The following is a 19166-nucleotide window of genomic DNA, read 5'->3' as shown; positions in this document are numbered from 1 at the left end:
GAACTCATTTAAAAACACTTATTACAAAATCATCTTCATCCTTTTTCCCCCAGAAAAAAAAAAATGACCTGCCCTTAGAGTAGTAAATATATTACCACTGATGTATGGAAAAGGCACTTGTAAAGGAGCAGGTAGGAAAGCAGAGCGGGTAGGGAAGCCATGGCCTTGCTAGAGTCCGGAATAGCTCCGCAGTTGACACTAGAACTCCGCATTTGATGACAGGGCAAGGAGGCTCTCCATCTCCAGTCACAGAACAGTGTTTGCACATTTGCTTTACCTGTTGTTTCTGCTCCGATCTCAGAGAATATACTCTGTGGCAGTACAGTGACAGGAACGATGGTTTCCACATCTGTTGAGGAAACAAGCTTTTACTTTTTGCCTTGTTTGTTTTCAAGTGATCTTATCTCCTAAAGAATTTCTCTAGTGATAGGGAAGATGCTTCATCACTTACAGCATTATAATGGAAGAAAAGAAAGGTAAAAAGGGGAGTCTTTTCAAACATTATGTTAGGAAATTGGGAAAGGTAGAATATATTATAATTTTTCTTTTCAGTTAGAAACAGCTCTTTTAGTCATGGTCACTTAGTAAATATTTGCTCACTACCCCTGCTTTTCTTCCAAGCTCTAGAATCTTGCTTACTTTTATTTTTTTTTTTATTTATTTTTTTTTTTTTCAACGTTTTTTTTTTAATTTTATTTTTGGGACAGAGAGAGACAGAGCATGAACGGGGGAGGGGCAGAGAGAGAGGGAGACACAGAATCGGAAACAGGCTCCAGGCTCCGAGCCATCAGCCCAGAGCCTGACGCGGGGCTCGAACTCACGGACCGCGAGATCGTGACCTGGCTGAAGTCGGACGCTTAACCGACTGCGCCACCCAGGCGCCCCTTGCTTACTTTTAAAGAGGGATGACATTAGTTATTTTTTGCTGGTGTTTATTATTTGATTGGTTTAAAAGAGGATTTGAGGTTGGTTTTAGAATTTTAGTAGACAACAGTTTTAAAAAGTGGCTAATGGAATTAGCATGGAGAGTGAAAAAGCGTAGGATAGTGTGTACACACTGTTAAGTTATTGCACAATTGTTACAGGAAAACTATAGATTTAGTTTTGATGTTTCTGGTTGCCCTACCTAAGAGGAAACACTCGTTTACATGATTGATAAGACACAAGATAGAAGATACCGGGTTATTCAGAAGAAGTACTGCTTTTCTTAGCAGTTAAATGTGAAAAATCTTTCTTCTGGATGACATTATTTTTAGAGAACTTTGGGAAAGGCAGATACTTAAGGTCTTTAGCATGTCCCTAGATACTTCTGTTATCTTTCTTGTTTCTAAAGTAACTTTCTTTAATAAACCAATAAAATTTACACTACAGCTGAAACAAATTAAGTATAGCAGTTTTGAAATTGAAAGTTAAACTTAAAATCTGTGATAAAATTTGATCTTAATACATATAAGAATGTCCTAACATTCAAAGAAGTAATATACTACTTAATCACATCTTATTTGTTTTAAACTTAAGATACCAGGCTATCCTGTTTTTGATGGAAAGAGTGTGCTTACCTTGGTTGAGATTCAGCATCTTTGAACTGCAGAGGGAATGTAAGGAAGAGAAACATTTAGATAAGAGACTGAAAGACATTTCTACCTATTTTATCCAACCAAACGTTAGTGGAGTTGTTAAATTACCTGTGCTAGCAATTAAAAACCCTGTTTTTTATGTAACATCTATTTAAGCGCTTGCTCGGACATTCTCTATCTCTCTTTTTTTTGTCTGCCAGTAAAATAATTTCAACACTTTCTCCAAATATATTTTGTGTGTGCATTCTCTTTTTTTTTCGTCTGCCAATAAAATAATTTCAACACTTTCTCTAAATATATTTTGTATTTGAATCTTATGTATTGTAGATAAATTATAGTTTGCCCTATAGGAGCTTTTTGATTGTTTTTTTTTTTCCTACATTTTTCTCTTCTTAGAATAAAATAAATACGGACTTTGCCAGAGAAGCTGTTTCTATGGATGGATAGGCTACAGTGCTGACATCTCTTTCCTTTGTTTCTTTTCCTTCCCTAGATAGACTTTCCCACTTTGAGAAAATCTTTTCTATTTTGCTTGAAAAGCCTCAGTGTTCCCAAGTTCCAAGAATCAGTTTAATTCCTGTCTTTAGTATTCATTTCCACTAAGGAGTAGCAGTAGGAATGACCAATATTGAGATATAAATGAAGTAGCTATTGAGTGATTAGAATGATTTTTAGAGTAATTGGAGTTGATTTTTTTTAATTGCTATTAAAAAATATTTTGTAAGTCCTGTATTTTTTAATACAGACTTATACTACAGAGGTTTTAAATGTTATTTTGCTAATATTATGTAGTAAAAGTAGTTGATTCCTTTACTAATTATGGTTAAGTAATATGGATATTTATATTTTAACTCAGCCACAATGCCTCGCTGCTACTTATTTTTGGTAGTATTGCTCAGGGTTAATTTGTCGTAGTTGGAGGAATATTAAGGTTCATTTAGTCAAAACTTCAACAAGAATTTTTTCCTATACTGTTTCACCTTTTGCTTGAATGCTTCTAGCTCTGAAGAACTCACTATATATTTTTTTTAACATTTATTTTTGAGAGACAGAGGGAGGCAGAGCATGAGTTGGGGAGGAGAAGAGATGGGGAGGGGAGGGCGGACACAGAATCCAAAGCAGGCTCGAGGCTCCGAGCTGTCAGCACAAGAGCCCGGGGCTCGAACTCACGGACCGCGAGATATGACCTGTGAGTGAGCTCACTGTATTTTAAAGCATCCCTTTGATTTTTCTGAAAGCTAGAAAGTTCTTTATTACATCCAGCTACAGTTTTTGTTATAATATTCACAAACTTATCCAATTTAAATATTGTTTTCCCCCAAGTTTTCTCTTTTCCAGTTTACAGAATCACAATACTTTCAACCCTTCCTTATCTAAAACTCTTCCCAAATTTGTTACCATTCTTGCCCTTTGAATGTTCCCTGGTTTGGCATTGTTTCTTCTTAAACGTGGTAACCCCAGAACTAGATATAATTCTTCCTATTTGGATTAATTTTTACATGCATAGCAGTAGAGCCATTTTATCCTTATCTGCATTCAGTGTTTCTACAGCTTGAAATACAGTAGCCTTTCAGAGATGGCTGCTTTGAGTAGTTCACTCAAGTTTGAGCTTGACTGAAATCCCCTAGACTTTTTCATAGAAAAACCTGTTACGGTAGAGTTTTCTCTAAGAATCCATATTTCATAGTATCATATCAAATGTTGTTTTAATTATTTTTAAAAAGTCATCTTTATTAATTTTGGTATTGGTTTCACTTTTAGAAAATGGGTTTTCCTGCTGGCTGGCTTTTTTTTTTTTTTTTTTCTGTGTGCAAACTATCAGAACCAAAGAGAAGAGAAACCAAGTATTGACATGGATATAGAGTAACTAAATTTTCAAACACTGCTGATAGAAGTGTAAATTGAGTTTGAATATGTGCATACTCTATGATTAGTGTAGGTCTCACTCCTAGTATATACTCAGTAGAAATGTGTTCATATGTTCACCAAAAAATATGTACAAAATTGTTCACAGCAACATTTGTAGTAGTCAGAACTGGAAATTACCTGAAGACTCATCAGTGGTAGAAGATAGATTGTAGTATGTTCTCACACCACTGGAATTCTAAACAGTGACAAGACAAATGACCAATAGCTACATGCACCAATATGTCTGGATCTCGCAGGCTAGACATTGAGTAGAAGAAGTCAGATACAACAGAAAGTATATGAAGTTGTTAATCTATCACATTAGATGTCAGAATAATGGGTAACCTTTGGTGGTGGAAAGTGGGGTTGGTTAGTGATTATAAGAGGGCTTCTGGGAGGCTGGTAAAGTTCTGTTCATGCTCTGCATGCTGGCTCTTTTTGTTCTGTGAGGTGTACATTTAGAGTATATATGCTTTTCTGATGTGTATTATGCTTCCATGAATATTTTTAAAAGAGAGAAAAGGTTTACCAATAATTGAATCTTAAGCGTTCACAAAACCTGCCCCTGAGTTTTAAGAAGTATATGTTATTGACAAAGAATTAAAACATTATTTTAATATGGATGCTTATAATAAATTCTTAGAGAAAATTACTAGTTTTTCAATATCTTCTACAACATTACTTGTCTCTTTGTTTCCTTGAGGAGGGGATGGGGTTGGAGACTGGAGGTTGGAGATGGTGGTGTTATAGGACAAGGACACTATTATTCTGAAAATTGAAAATACTTATTCTAATCTTGTCTTGTAATTTTTGGCTTTTATGAGGTTATTATGAAAAGAAACATATTTGATTCATATTATGAAAGGAAACACTGAACTCCAAACCATGAGAAGATTGTTCCTCATAACTGGCTTTCCAATAGATTCCACTTACAGTGACTCACCATTTTATTTGGACCGCTTTACCTTTTCTCAGGAAATGAGGAGATTAAGTGAGAATAATTTCCCATAAAAAAAAACCTGAGTGGTCTAATATGTAATGTTTCAATTTGGCTTTTTATGTAATGATTGTTTTTTATTTTTGAATTTTACAGGTAACTGGGGGGAAATTATGGTGTCTTCAACTATCTTTCATATTTCATGTTTTTGCATTTTTATTGAAAAGAAACTACAGTTTGTAGATATACAAAGTAGTCTTTAAAATTAGATGGTATGTTGGGGCGCCTGGGTGGCTCAGTTGGTTACGCGTCTGACGTCGGCTCAGGTCATGATCTCATGGTTCACAAGTTCGAGCCCTGCGTCGGGCTCTGTGCTGACAGCTCGTAACCTGGAGCATGCTTCGGATTCTGTGTCTCCCTCTCTCTCTGCTCCTTCTCTGCTTGCACTCTGTCTCTGTCTTTCTCTCTCTAAACTTTTAAAAAAATAAAAAAAAATTAGATAGTACGTTGGCTAAGTGCTGGCAAAAATGCAGAGTGTCTGGCACTTTTATATATTTTTGATGGGAATGTGGAATGGTATAGCCATTGTGGAAAGCAGTTTGGCATATTCTTACAAAGCTAACATATTTTTACCATTTGACTCAGCAGTCCCACTCTTAGGTATTTGTACTACAAAATAAAAATTAAATTCACATAAAAATTAATACATGGTTGTTCATAGTGGTTTTATTTGTGGTAGCCAGAAGCTGGAAGCCACCCATATGTTGTTCTTCAGTGGCTGAATGAATAAACAATAAATAATCTGTGGTCCAGTCTGTACAGTGGAATACTATTCAGTATAAAAAGGAACAAATTATTGATATGTGTAATGCTTGAGATGGATTTCAAAGATTTACTACATGAGACAAACCAGCCTCAAAAGGTCGCATTCCAGGGGCGCCTGGGTGGCTCAGGCAATAAAGTGCACGACTTCGGCTCAGGTCATGATCTCACGGTTTGTGGGTTTGAGCCCCGCATCAGGCTGTGTGCTGACAGCTCAGAGCCTGGAGCCTGCTTGGGATTCTGTATCTCCCGCTCTCTGCCCCTCCCCCGCTCACACTCTGAGTGTTTCTCAAAAGTAACAACAAAAAAAATCATGTTCTGTATGATTCCAAGGCATAGCACAAGGGACTCTTTGGGATGATGGACTTGCTCTATATCCTGATTGTGGCGGTGGTTGTACATGTGTAAGAATTTATGGAATTATATACCAAAGGAAAGAGAGTTCCCGTATGATAATTTAAAAAATATAGATGGTATGTGAAAACCTTCATTTTTATTGTGATCCTGTAGTTCTTGCACATTTTATTTTACATATTTATCTAACAAAGAAATTGTTAAAATTATTGAGAAGTCTGTTTCACTGCTTCCAGAGCCTTATGTTGTGTAGTTGTTAAAAGTTATGGTTAATACATCCTTCCTAATCAGTAGAGACATGGAGATGGGAGAGGAATGGCTTCTGTCAGGTTAAGAGGGCATAACTTTACTGTTTTCTTTAATGGCCTTTTTCCCATTTAATTTTTCCTATAACCTCTCTGTACTGTATATTAAACTTGTTTTTTAACTAGTTAAAAACTTACTGAGCTAGTGAAATGTGACTGACTTTACTTCGTGGATTCGTCTAATGGCAAGATGATCAATATAAAGGTGCTCAGCAAGAATATGGCTCATGGAGTTGTCTTTCATCTTGCTCTTATCATTCCTTGTCTTTTTTCTTTCATCCATCTCTTACATATTCCTTTAAACAGGTTTCAGCGAGGAAATGTAATATGTGTACAGACGGCCCCCAACTTCAGACAGTTCAACTTAACAATTTTTCAACTTTATGATGGTGCAAAGTTGGTGATACACTTTCAGTAGGAACTGTACTTTGAATTTTGAGTTTTGATTTCTTTCCCAGGCTAGAAATATGTGGTACCTATATGGAGCTGTACAGTGGGCCTCAGCTCCCAGTCAGCCACATGATCACGAGGCTATATAATCTGTATACTTAGGACAATTCTGTACCCATGCAACCATTCTGTTTTTCCTTTTGAGTATAGTATTCAATAAATTACCTGAGATGTTCAACACTTTATTGTAAAATAGGCTTTGTGTTAGATGATTTTGCCCAGCAGTAGGCTAATATAAGTGTTCTGAGCAAGTTTATGGTAAGCTAGCCTAAGCTGTGATGTTTGGTAGGTTAAGTGTATTAAATTCATTTCAATTTCCAATATTTTCAACTTATGATGGGATTATCGGGACAAAACACCATTGTTAAGTTGAGGGAGATCTGTATATGTCAATATACATTTAAAGTGTTTTTAATGAAATAAAATTTAAAAATTGGATGGGAACAGTGTTGTAATATCTTCATAAGACTTATGTGTATTGTTTTCATCCAATGGGAAATAAGGCCAAGTAACTATTGAACAGCTGTTTATAGAGTATACCCCCCTGGCATATAGGAGGTACAGCAGTGAAGCAGCCAAAAGTTTCCCTCCTTTAAGCTTACATTGTCAGGCACTGGGGGTAAAGGCAAGCAGTATTACATTTTAAGGACTTGATTCCCATCCTAACTTGTTTTAAACATCTTAATTTCTGTCAGATCATAGTTTGTGGAATCGATTGAAATGTTTGCCATATTGATAAAGAATAGTTCTTCAATTTTGCATATGTTCTTTTCACTTCTATCAGGAATGTATAGTGACATTCCAAAATTAATGAAGGATGTGGTAATTATAATAATCACATGGCATTGGCGAATTTGCTATATATGATATCGTATTTATAATTTAGTAGGTTTTGTCATGGTGAGTAATAGTTACTTGTCCAGAAAGCATTCTCATAAATTACATAAAATGATATAACGCTTAACAAACAAATGCTACCAAATATTGAAGAAAATACTTGGTGAAACGTTTGGCTTATTATTAAAACATCTCTTTTTCTTTTTTTTCCCAGGAGAAATCTAAATTATTTTTCCAATGCTTATGCCGCTGCAGTTAGTGCTGTGGATCCTGATGCAGGAAATGGAGAACTTTGCATTAAGGTTCCCTCAGAGTTATGGAAACATGTTGATGGTAAAACACCAAAAATATATTGACTATACAATAAAATCATGTTAGACTTAGTGACTGAAAACTTTTACATGAAAATTAATGATGTCATAATTGTAAATTAATACTTGAAATATACAGAAGTTGGAAGCTCTTTTTTTTTTTTTTAAAGATCACTGGTTAATAGGAAAATAGCAGTTTAGGGCTATGACAAAAAACAACTCATTCACTATTCTTTTTAAAGTGAAAGTTATAAAAAATATTGGATGGATAGAACAATTTGTCAAGAGTTGAGAATGCACGCACTATCAAATCAATTTAAAATTAGAGCATGTTATAGCGGGGAGAATCCTAAAAAAATCACCTAGTTCACTTCTTTCCTTTTACAGAAGAATAATCTGAAGTCTAGATAGCAAGTGACCTACTGAAGGTCACTAAATAGTAGTAGAATCAGTGCTGGAACATAGGGTTCCTAACACCCACTGTGCACTTTTGAGCACACTCTTATTATTTCTAAATCTTTGTTTTCTCTTGGATAAAGTCACAGCCATTATAATTATGCATAACTTGCCTACTTTTATTTAGCCTTATAAAAATTAACAAAGATGAGGAAGTGAGACATTTTTGTTTTGTTTTTGCTTTTTATTTTTTTCTTTAATAGTGTGTTTGGTGGGGGGTTGAGGGTTGCCCACTTTTGGGGGATAGGCATAGAAGGCTATCATTTCATGTTCAAGGAATGGACATAGTCCATATGGTTGTGATGGTCTGAGGGAAATTAAAAGAAACCTCTTTTTCATAAGATTAAAAATCTTACAAAAGCAACGTGTATTTGTTATGTATAAATTAAAGATAATGTAAATAACATATTACATAAATTCTTGGGTAGCTTTTCCCACTCACTCCCTATTCCTCCTGTTCCCCAAAGTCAACTAGGGATAACAATGTGGGGGACTTTTTAAGTCCTTACTTTTCAAGTTTTGCATTGAATCCTAAGTGTCCTTAAATTTCCTATGTGATAGGTAGTTTTGAACTTTTTTCTTTAGACAGTATAGCATTGTCAGAAAAGTTGGGAGGAGGATATGGCATGACCTGAGTTATATCTTGGGAGAACACAGCTAGCAGTGACTAGAATTGAGTGGAAGTAAGGACATTAGTGGAGGCAGGCTATTGAGTTAATATAGGTGGAGAAAAGGTGAGAGCTGAAAGTAGGGTAAGTGGTGTGATTTTTCATTTAAAGCTGAGCTTTTAATTCTCGTTTTATGTTTAGTGCCTTGCTATATAGACCGTTGTTACCTTATTATATATTTACGTATCAATGTATATGTATATTTATTTGTTGCAGAATTAAAGGTCCTAAAGATACACATCAATTTTTCTTTGGATCAGCCAAAAGGAGGTCTTCATTTTGTGGTACCCAGTGTTGAGGGAAGTATGGCAGAGAGAGGTGCTCATGTTTTCTCTTGTGGGTATCAAAATTCCACAAGGTAGATTATTCTTATATATTTCAGTTAATTTCATTTTTCAGTTGAATTTTTTGTGTGTATATGCAGTACATGTGTTTAGTGTAAATTGAGAAGTATGAGCTTCATCCTCAGATTTACTTCTTCTCAATCTTGTTCCCCTAGTCATTCCTTTCTCAGTCCTGTGTCTTCCCTTTTGTCCTTACTTTTCAAAAAAGAGACTGTTCTAAAATCATCCCAATTCATTATTTTTTTAACTTTATACTGCAGTAAAACGGCATCTAGAAAATTAAATCGTAATTAGGAAAGTTCAGTGAATTTTCACAAGTGAATAAACCTGTGTAATCCACACTCACATCAAGAAAAAGAACATTACCAGCATTGCAGAGTCCCCACCTCCTACTCACTTCTAGTCACTACCTGCTTCCCTCATATCCTTCTGCCCGACAGTGACCACTATTCGGATTTCTAAAGTAATATAGCTTAATTATACCTGCTTTTGAGCTTTATATGAATGGAAGTGTATGCATTATGCTCTTTTTATCTGGCCTTTTTTGTTCAACACCATGGTAGTGAGATTTTCCTTCATTGCTGTGTGTGATTGTAGTTCATTCTCAAAGCTCAGTAGTTCACTATATATTGTTGAAATATTACAGTATGCGTATTCTCTTCAGATTGTTATTAATAATCCTCAGATTATTCACTTCTTCAAGCCAAGGATGATGTCTCATACTTCTTTGTGTTGCAGTATCAGGTATAGACCCTGGCATGTAGTAAAACCTGACCTTGATAGAATATGGAATAGAAATTTTTTGTCCGGCTTTGCTAGCACTGTTGGAATTTATGTGATGCATCCCAATCCCATTCTCCAAAACAGTTTTCTAACTTATGGATTAGATTCTGCATATTGTATTTTTTACAACTTTATTGTAAGCTTTTTTAGTTTCTGGTAATGAATACTATATAAAAACTAATGTGAATATGCAAATGAAAATAGTTTTTAATTTAGAAGTTTGAAGCCAAGAATTGCCTACCTCTTTTTTAAGGATTTGAACTGGCTGTATCACATGATATATTTTCTTAATATTGCCAAAGAATATGTGGAGAAAAGTTTTTTTTTTTTTTTTTTTTAAAAAGCTTATTTATTTTTGAGAGAGAGAGAGAGACAGAGTGTGTGTGGGGAAAGGGCAGAGAGAGAGGGAAACACAGAATCGAAAGCAGGCTCCAGTTTCTGAGCTGGTGGCACAGAACCCAACGCAGGGCTCGAACTCATGAACTGTGAAATCATGACCTGAGCCGAAGTCTGATGCTTAAGTGACTGAGCCACCCAAGCACCCCGAAAAGTTTCTATCTTTAATCAGAGTCTGAAGTTGCACAGTAACAAGCTTCAGCAGGCAGATAGCTTAAATTTCTTTTTACACATACTCTATAAAAGTTAGGCAAACATAAGTGGGGGAAACAATGTAGGTTACGCTCTCACTATATTTTTTACACTTTTGATATTTTTTCTAGATTTTGGTTCCCATGCGTTGATTCATACTCTGAATTATGTACATGGAAATTAGAATTTACGGTAGATGCCGCAATGGTGGCTGTTTCCAATGGAGATTTGGTGGAGACAGTATATACCCATGATATGAGGAAGAAGACCTTCCATTATATGCTCACCATTCCAACAGCTGCGTCAAATATCTCTTTGGCCATTGGACCTTTTGAAATACTTGTAGATCCATATATGCACGAGGTGAGTCATAGCTTCTTGCTCCTTTCTCTCCCAGCTTTTCATTCCTGATAAAAGGAAGCATAGTAATGAAATGCTAAGTTTTTCCTAACTATTCTTTCCATTATCCAGAATATCATTAGACAGAAAAGGATTCTTTATCTGATATATTTAATGATGTGAATTCTTGAATGTATTCCTTTTAAAATGTTATATTAAAGTCTTAGGTTTTTTTCCAGCAGAGAGCTTAGTGTTCTAAAAGAGCTTCAAGTATACCTTTTTTTTTTTTTAATTTTTTTTTTACGTTTATTTATTTTTGAGACAGAGAGAGACAGAGCATGAATGGGGGAGGGGCAGAGAGAGAGGGAGACACAGAATCTGAAACAGGCTCCAGGCTCTGAGCGGTCAACCCAGAGCCTGACGCGGGGCTCGAACTCACGGACCGCGAGATCGTGACCTGAGCTGAAGTCGTACGCTTAACGACTGAGCCACCCAGGCGCCCCAAGTATACCTTGATTAGAGTATGTGGGTTGATTTCTGTAACTAATTTGTATTTATGTCATCTTTTTGTTTGGTTTATGTTTATGAATGTTATAGCCCCATCTCTGGAACCTGAAACACTCCAATTTCAAAATTAAAGAACAAGATTTGTTCTCACTTTAGCCTATACAGAGGAAAAAAGAAAAGGTTGAGGCAGAGTTTAGAATTCTAGTCCACATACTCATGAAAGCTTCTTGCAGTTTTCTTCCATATCTTGCCACAAATTGTATGTTAATTGGTAGACCCATTAGTGCATTCAGGCCTCATGCATAAGCATGAGACTCCTGGAGTTTAGGAAGTGATGTATTGGTTATTGACCCTCTCTACTTCTATATGTGTTTAAAGTAACATTTGAATGAATCTCTCTTTATTTATTCTTAGTCCCATACATTTTCAATATTAGGGGTTTTTTTTCTTAGTATAAAACTTATATTGTGACCATATATATCTCAACAGTATTTCTGTTATGTGAGCAAAAATTGAGGGCAGTTAGGTTTAGACTGTCGGTAAGCTCCTCACTCTGTTCTTAATTTGCTTTCCTGAAACTCACAAGATTTATAAAAGTCACTCATGGAAAATATTCAGGGTATTTTATGAATGGTTTTGCTTTTGCTGGCGTGACGCTGATTCTTAAAAGTATATTCACTGATAAGATTGGCGGTGAATTTTATTATCTTTGGTAAATGATCAACTGTAAAATCAACATTTGATTAGTACCTACTTTGTATTTTGGAAGGATTTTTTTTTCCCACTCCGAGCCATTGGATGGGAGAAAGGTAAATGATAGTTAAGAAATATTTTTCTTGAATACTTAACGAAACCATGACTTAGTCTTTCTCTGTCTCAAATAAAGAGTTTTTGCTGCATTATCAGATTTGCTGTCATGTAGGTTTTTTTAATAGTGAATCTTTTTCTGATGAATAATATTTCGGTTTTTGTTTGTATACCAAGAGGAGTGCTCATTATGATGTAGTTTGGGCCCTTGACCTTAATCATACATAGATGTTCAGTACTCAGGTATGTTAGTGTCTATCTGTTCTAATGCTGTTAGAATAATTTTTATCATACATTAAAAACTTTCCTTGCCTCCACATTCCTACAACAGTCAACTCTTTAGGGGTGCTTGGGTGACTCATTCGGTTAAGTGTCCCAACTCCTGATTTAGGCTGAGGTCATGATCTCGCAGTTTATGAGTTAAGCCCTGTGTTGGGCTCTGCACTGTCGGTGTGGAACCTGTTTGGGATTCTGTCTCTGCCCCTCCCCATGGGCATTTTTTCTCTCAATCCAAATAAATAAATACACATTATAAAAAAGGGTAGCTGGCCTGGGTGACTTAGTTAGTTAAGCAGCCGACTTGGGCTCAGGTCACAATCTCACGGTTCATGAGTTTGAGTCCTGTGTCAGTCCCTGTGCTGAAAGCTTGGAGTCCGGAGCCTGCTTCGGATTCTGTGTCTCCCTTTCTCTCTGCCCCTCCCCAGCTTGCACTCTGTCTCTCTCAAAAATAAACAAATGTTAAAAAAAAATTTTTTTAAGTAAAAAAAAAAAAATCTTTAGTATGACTTTCAGTATCTTCTAGAATTTGACCCTAATTTTCCTTTCTAGCTTTTTTCTCATTACTTTCCTATTTGTTTGTTATATTCAATATAGTTCTGTAGATTTTCCTGACCATACCATATTTCTTTCTTTGACTTTGAGATGTCTACTTGACCTTTTCATTCCTATCAAACTTTTGTCCAATCCAAAAAGATTAGCTCAGATTTAATCTCCAGCATAAAACTTTGCTAAGTCATTCTAATCAGAGTGATCTCTGTCATTGTTGATGCCATTTATTTGGCACAGAATCATAGTATGGGATGAGATGGTATATGATATTCAAGTGGCCATATCCAAGGTGGGATGTGACATAGTAAGGAGATCAGAATTACAATTTCCATTGCTGGTATTTCGCATCTCTTAACTACCAGTAAGCTTCCCTTTAGTTTTCAATATGTGGTTGAGATATTAGGAGTATACTGGAACTGCTCTTTATATGTAATGAAGGTAGTATGATTAATATTAACTATTAATTATTAAAATAGTACTATGATAAGTGCGATATTCACTAGGTTAGATATTTATGAATCAAAGGTGGATTTGCAATAAGCTATGGAAGTTTAAATCTTTCTTGTTTTGTGTGGTTATGCAGAAGAAATTTTAATTTGGAACCAAAGTTGTATTTTCTTTGAATCTAAGCATTTCACAGACTTATAATCCATCATGATTTTAGTTTTCAAGTACAATGAATATTTTGTAAACAGTAAAAGTAATTATTAATTTCATACTAGCATTTTCTCTCATTGCCTTGAATTTGTTAAGATTTATATTAATGTGAAGTTTCCCTTACAATTGGGACATTTGGGAAATTTAAAATATTAAAATTAAACTTTCATTTAATGATCAGTCTTCCCTGCTTTTTATTTTCAGGTTACTCATTTTTGTTTACCTCAACTTCTTCCACTGCTTAAACATACTACGTCATATCTTCATGAAGTTTTTGAGTTTTATGAAGAAATTCTTACATGTCGATACCCATACTCCTGTTTTAAGACAGTATTCATCGATGAGGCTTATGTTGAAGTGGCTGCTTATGCTTCCATGAGTATATTTAGGTTGGTATTTCTTAAGATTTGAAATGCCCAAATGAGGGTAATGATGTGAAGACAGGCTACCCTGTTGACAGATCAACTTTAAGATATGTTTCAAACTTTTTTCTTTTAAATATGGTTGGTTTTATAGAAAATCGAATGGTTTTAAAATTCAAAATGTAGAAAAGCATACAAAGGAAAATTTCAAAATAACCCAAAAGACTTCTATTATTTTCATCCAGATATAGCTGATAGTAATGTTTCATAGATTTTTTTTTAGTCCCTTTGCCTATGCATGTAAAAAAAAAAATCATACAAGTTATATAATGGATGTCTAATGGGGTTATTTTTCCTAGCATCATTTAAAAAATTTACTGATGTTGACAGAAATGTCTTTGCTAATTAAAAAAGAGAGAAAACTTAATTTTGTTCTTATACCCGTCTTCACTTTATCCTTTCTTTTTTTTTTCTTTTTTCTTTTTTTTGGAAGGTTCTAGATTTATAAATATTATATCTTAAATTCAATGATTTTACCCTTTCTGGGCCTAAATTTTCTCTTCTGTAAAATGGCAGTAATAATACGGCCCCTGTATTCTCTGGAGTGTGTTAGAAAGATCTTATAGGTCAGTGTATTTGAAAGTAAACAATGGAGCACAAAAAATTAATAGGAGTGCCTGCCTGGCTCAGTCAGTAGAGCATGTGACTCTTGATCTTGACTTGTGAGTTTAAGCCCCATGTTGGGTGTAGAGCTTACTTAAAAAAAATTAATAGTTATTATTGGGAAAAGGTTTTTGAATTTAGAAGAGCCCTTCATAGGAGAATCAGTTTCTGATGAACATATCCATTTCTGGCTAATGATAATTTCCCCTTCTCCCAGAAAATGGTATTTATATTTTTTCACAGAAATGAATGGGAAACAATGCAGTCCTTGCTTTAGGCAAAAGTTAATTAAGATTATGGATTTCAGCTGAATTTTAAAAAGATGTGATAGCTTTTGGAAGCGTAATCTGTTTTTTTATGTCTAACTTGAATTTTCTTATTTTAAAAGTGTGATTATTTTATTTTGACTGAATCATGTTTCTTTCTTGGTTATAATTAGCTGTCTCTTTTAAATTCCAGCACAAATCTTTTACATAGTGCCATGATTATAGATGAGACACCTTTGACTAGAAGGTGTTTAGCCCAGTCCTTGGCCCAGCAGTTTTTTGGATGTTTCATATCCAGAATGTCTTGGTGAGTAATTTCATAGTTTAACAACTACTGAGAAAAGGAATTGGGAAAGTTTGTTTTCTTTTTCTGCATTTTCTTTTCTATATGTATATATATATATGTATATATATGTATATATATGTACATATATGTATATATACGTATACATACATATATATATATATTCAGGAAAAAATAATTAGTGTAAATTTCATCCTAAATTTTTGGCTATCAATTCAATATAGTTCTACAATTTTTAAAAGAATTTTGAAAACAGTAATTTCTTAGGAAACTGAATGAGTACTGTAGAAAAAAGACCTTGAATGTACACAAAACTATCGTTGGAACTCTAATGTCCATGTTGAGTGTAATTAGTAATGTTAAACATCATGTATAAGGGAAAATAACAGTTCTCTACAATAGTGATAATGATGTAGGGATTTTCCTGTTAGTGTTTAACTTTGTACTAATACACTTGAAAGGAGTAAGAGATAAGAACACTTTATTTTCTTTTTGATTAACTTGAGGTGAATTTGGAGAAATACATGAAACTCCCGTAAGATTATAATTAATTTTTGTGATTGTTCTCTGCTATACGTAGTGCACGAATATACTTGTTGACAGGGAAAGGGCAGAGGGTAAGACCTCTTGATTTGTAATTTTTCTAAAATTACATAGTTTCAATGAATAACACTGCCTGGAACATGGTAGGCAAAATGATTGAATGAATGAATGGATGAATGAATGAATGGATATGAATGAAAGATGAATGGATGGTGTTAATTGCCTTTCCTATTGAGAAACCAAGGAATAAATTAAGTATTAAACTTTAGATCTTGGAATCCTACTGATAATTATGCATAGGGTTAGCAAATGTGGACTTTAAGAGTTGAGCAGTACAGTCCCAGCTTTGGGCAATTACTTCTTTGGAGGCAGAAGTATTGGCCAAGAGGGAAGCAGAGCACAGACATGGGTACATTACTTGAAATAAGACTGTAAAGCAGTCACCTAATTAAAGATGAAGTCAGATGTGAGTAAAGTGTAATGAATGGATAAGTAGAATTCGGTGGGAGGAAGTGGGTAAACCAAATATCTTGTTATTAAATTTTTCTTTTCATTTTTATTTTAATTTTTTTAAAAGGCATAAAAATACACACTATAACTTGTTCTGTTATTTGGCCTTATCTGAGAAATTTTTATGACTAAAAGAATATATTTTGACTTTTTGCTTAGGTCTGATGAATGGGTACTGAAGGGAATTTCTGGCTATATTTATGGACTTTGGATGAAAAAAACTTTTGGTGTTAATGAATACCGCCACTGGATTAAAGAGGTAAAAAAAATGCCTGATCCATTACCCATTTAGAAGTCAACAAGACATGTTAATGTTCTCCTGATTTACAAGTCACTTGTCCTTTACTTTTAATAATTGTAAAGTACTGTCATTGGAAAGTGCCTGATTTTTCCCAGCAAAATGAAAATTACTGTACTAAGAAAGACTAATGGTCTATTTTATCTAGTTCCAGTGTTAGTGTTGACTTCTAAAGAATTTTTTGCTAAACAGGAGAGTATTTAAACTCCTTTACATCAGATTAGTCATTAGATACATCCAAGCTCCTCATAGTAGCCATTTGTAATATAACCCTATGCTTCCTAAATTTATTTAGAGTTAGAGCGCAGATTCTGAGATTGCTTTTCGGTCTGCCTCATACATTTATAAGCTTTGTGACTTTGGTTAATCTAAGTCTCATCCTTATAAGGGGAGTAGATGGGGATTGTGAGATACCATACATGTAATGTACATGGTGTCTTGTACATAGTAAGTGCTTATTATATGCTGGCTGGTCTTTCAGTGCATTTATATTCTCTGTCATTGACACATCTTTTTTCTATTATTTAAAGATTTGGCCAAAAAGAAAAAAAATCAACTGTATTTTGCCTAGCCCATTCTGTTCATATGTATATACATTTTACTCATTTTGTACTTAGCTCCTTTTTTCTCAGGTGGAAAAAATTTCAGCCCTTAATATCTTTATGAAATAGACCCCTCCATCTTTCCCTTTTGTCATTTTATGTATCTCCATCATCCAAACCTAGACTCAAGTAAGCCAAAAGGTAATTGCAAAGGATTTCAAGTATCTGGAACTATAAAAGAATTCATACATCTAAACTGGAAGAGTCCATTCTTCATTTCAAAACCTATTAATGAAGAAAAAAAAATAATGTATAGCATTTACAGTGTTTCAGGAACTATTATAAACGTTTTATATATTAGCTATGTTAATCTTCCAAACTACCCTGTTATTACCTCCATTTTACAGATGTGGAAACTGAGGCACAGACAGGTTAAATTATTTGGCCAAAGTTACACAGCTAGTGAGTAGTAGAGCCAGGATTCATACCTGGCTTTTAACCACTTCACTATGATTTTTACCACCTCTGTAATACTGCTTATATATTATTTACCCTAGTCTTGAGTTCTAACAGTTCTGTTGTCTTTTTTTTTTTCACTTAAACTATTTTTTTTCACTTTGATCTGTGTCATATTAGAGAAGATGGAGAAGTTTTAAAATGGTAGATACCTGACATAAATTTTATCTCCATTTCTTTTTACTTGCCTAAATCCTCACCAGAAACAAAATACAGAGAATATACAAATGAACTTGGAACACAGGTCAGAGAGGTTGGGAAGAGCCATTAGGAAAAAATGCCAGGCTACCGGCCAGCCCTGAAGTCACAAAGTAGAGAAGGCTTTTTGGCTCTCTTATTGAGCCAGCTGTGTAGTCTGCTTTGTTTATAAGAACATAAACTACTTTACAAATACATTTAATTTATTTTAAGAAATTTACATTTTGATTCCAGGAAATGAGAAATCACAGTTCAGTTGTAAAATTTTATATGTAAAGAATTTTTCACTGACTCCTATTTTTATCTTTTTTAGGAGCTAGACAAAATAGTGGCGTATGAATTAAAAACTGGTGGAGTTTTATTACATCCCATATTTGGTGGAGGAAAAGAGAAGGATAAGTATGTTTGTTGTTCAGAGGTGATATTATAAACCTTCTGTTATGGGTTTATAACTTGGGAAGTGTATTAAGGCCCACACAGGCCAAAATAATATCATGTAATAATATCAAAGTCAAAAACACTGGTAATACTCTGATTACTCCTTTCCTTACTTGACTGTTTTCACTGATGTGGTGGCTATATGTGGATTTTAACATTAAAGAAAGACTCTTAAAGTATATAAGACTTCTCTTTTCCATGTTAATTTCCTAATGCTACTATATCGCATTGCTCTCAGAAAAGTTTAAAAATAATGGAAACAAGTATTTTGCTTATAGACCACAGATTATTTTTTTTTTTTATGTCTACGTAGATAATTTTAACATCAGGACATCCTCCTTATTTATCTGAGTGGTCACCTACCTAGACACTTATGTACTCTTTGCTTTTTCTCTCCTTTCCTTTTACTTCCCTCCCTCTTGACCTTCCTTCCCTTCTTTTTCTCCCTTTCTTTCTGTTGTGTAAAAAGTCTCTGTAAAGAAGAGACCCACTTACAGCAAAATAATGGTACTAGCAGGCAATCTTGTTTGTTCTAGTGATTCCCTAAGGGAATGTGGATTGAATTGGATGGAATTTTTTTTTTTTTTGTATTTTCACTAGCCATTAGATGAAATTTTATGTTTTCTTTAATTATGAATGTAGGCAACAGACAATGCTGTGACTGTCAATGGTAGTAATCGTTAAAAAAAAGAAACAGTAGAAATCATAGATCTTTTCCTGTCACATTATAATTGTTAGCAGATATTTTGAAATACTCTGCACTGATTATCACCACCTCAAAATTACTATAATAGACCACTGCTAGATCTTATTTAATGCATTAATAAACTGGCATGTATATATTGGTTTATAATAATGTTTTACTATTTTTATAACTGTATTTCATTATAATTGGTTTTCTTTGTAATACTATATTTTTTTTATTATTATTTTTTAAATTTTTTTTAACGTTTATTTATTTTTGAGACAGAGAGAGACAGAGCATGAATGGGGGAGGGGCAGAGAGAGAGTGAGACACAGAATCGGAAGCAGGCTCCAGGCTCTGAGC

The 19166-nt window shown here is 34.3% G+C and overlaps 1 protein-coding gene across 7 annotated transcripts in view; it reads left to right on the top strand.

Annotated features, from left to right (window-relative positions):
- The window catches only part of TAF2 (TATA-box binding protein associated factor 2), a 155331-nt gene that overhangs the window by 12255 nt on the left and 123910 nt on the right, over positions 1 to 19166 (top strand). For 5 of the 7 annotated variants that reach the window (XM_042923296.1, XM_042923294.1, XM_042923293.1 and 2 more), the window contains exons 4-10: positions 7405 to 7523; positions 8842 to 8983; positions 10472 to 10703; positions 13683 to 13867; positions 14963 to 15076; positions 16286 to 16385; positions 17994 to 18079. In XM_042923296.1, the coding sequence (XP_042779230.1) occupies positions 7405 to 7523; positions 8842 to 8983; positions 10472 to 10703; positions 13683 to 13867; positions 14963 to 15076; positions 16286 to 16385; positions 17994 to 18079 (978 nt within the window). Of the gene's footprint in view, positions 1 to 7404; positions 7524 to 8841; positions 8984 to 10471; positions 10704 to 13682; positions 13868 to 14962; positions 15077 to 16285; positions 16386 to 17993; positions 18080 to 19166 lie in introns of those variants that run through there. The other 2 variants (XM_042923297.1, XM_042923298.1) reach the window with 2 other exon arrangements.

Source organism: Panthera leo, chromosome F2, assembly GCF_018350215.1.
Source record: "Panthera leo isolate Ple1 chromosome F2, P.leo_Ple1_pat1.1, whole genome shotgun sequence".
In the NCBI taxonomy this organism is placed as follows: domain Eukaryota; kingdom Metazoa; phylum Chordata; class Mammalia; order Carnivora; family Felidae; genus Panthera; species Panthera leo.
This window is presented reverse-complemented; position numbering and strand designations above follow the sequence as displayed.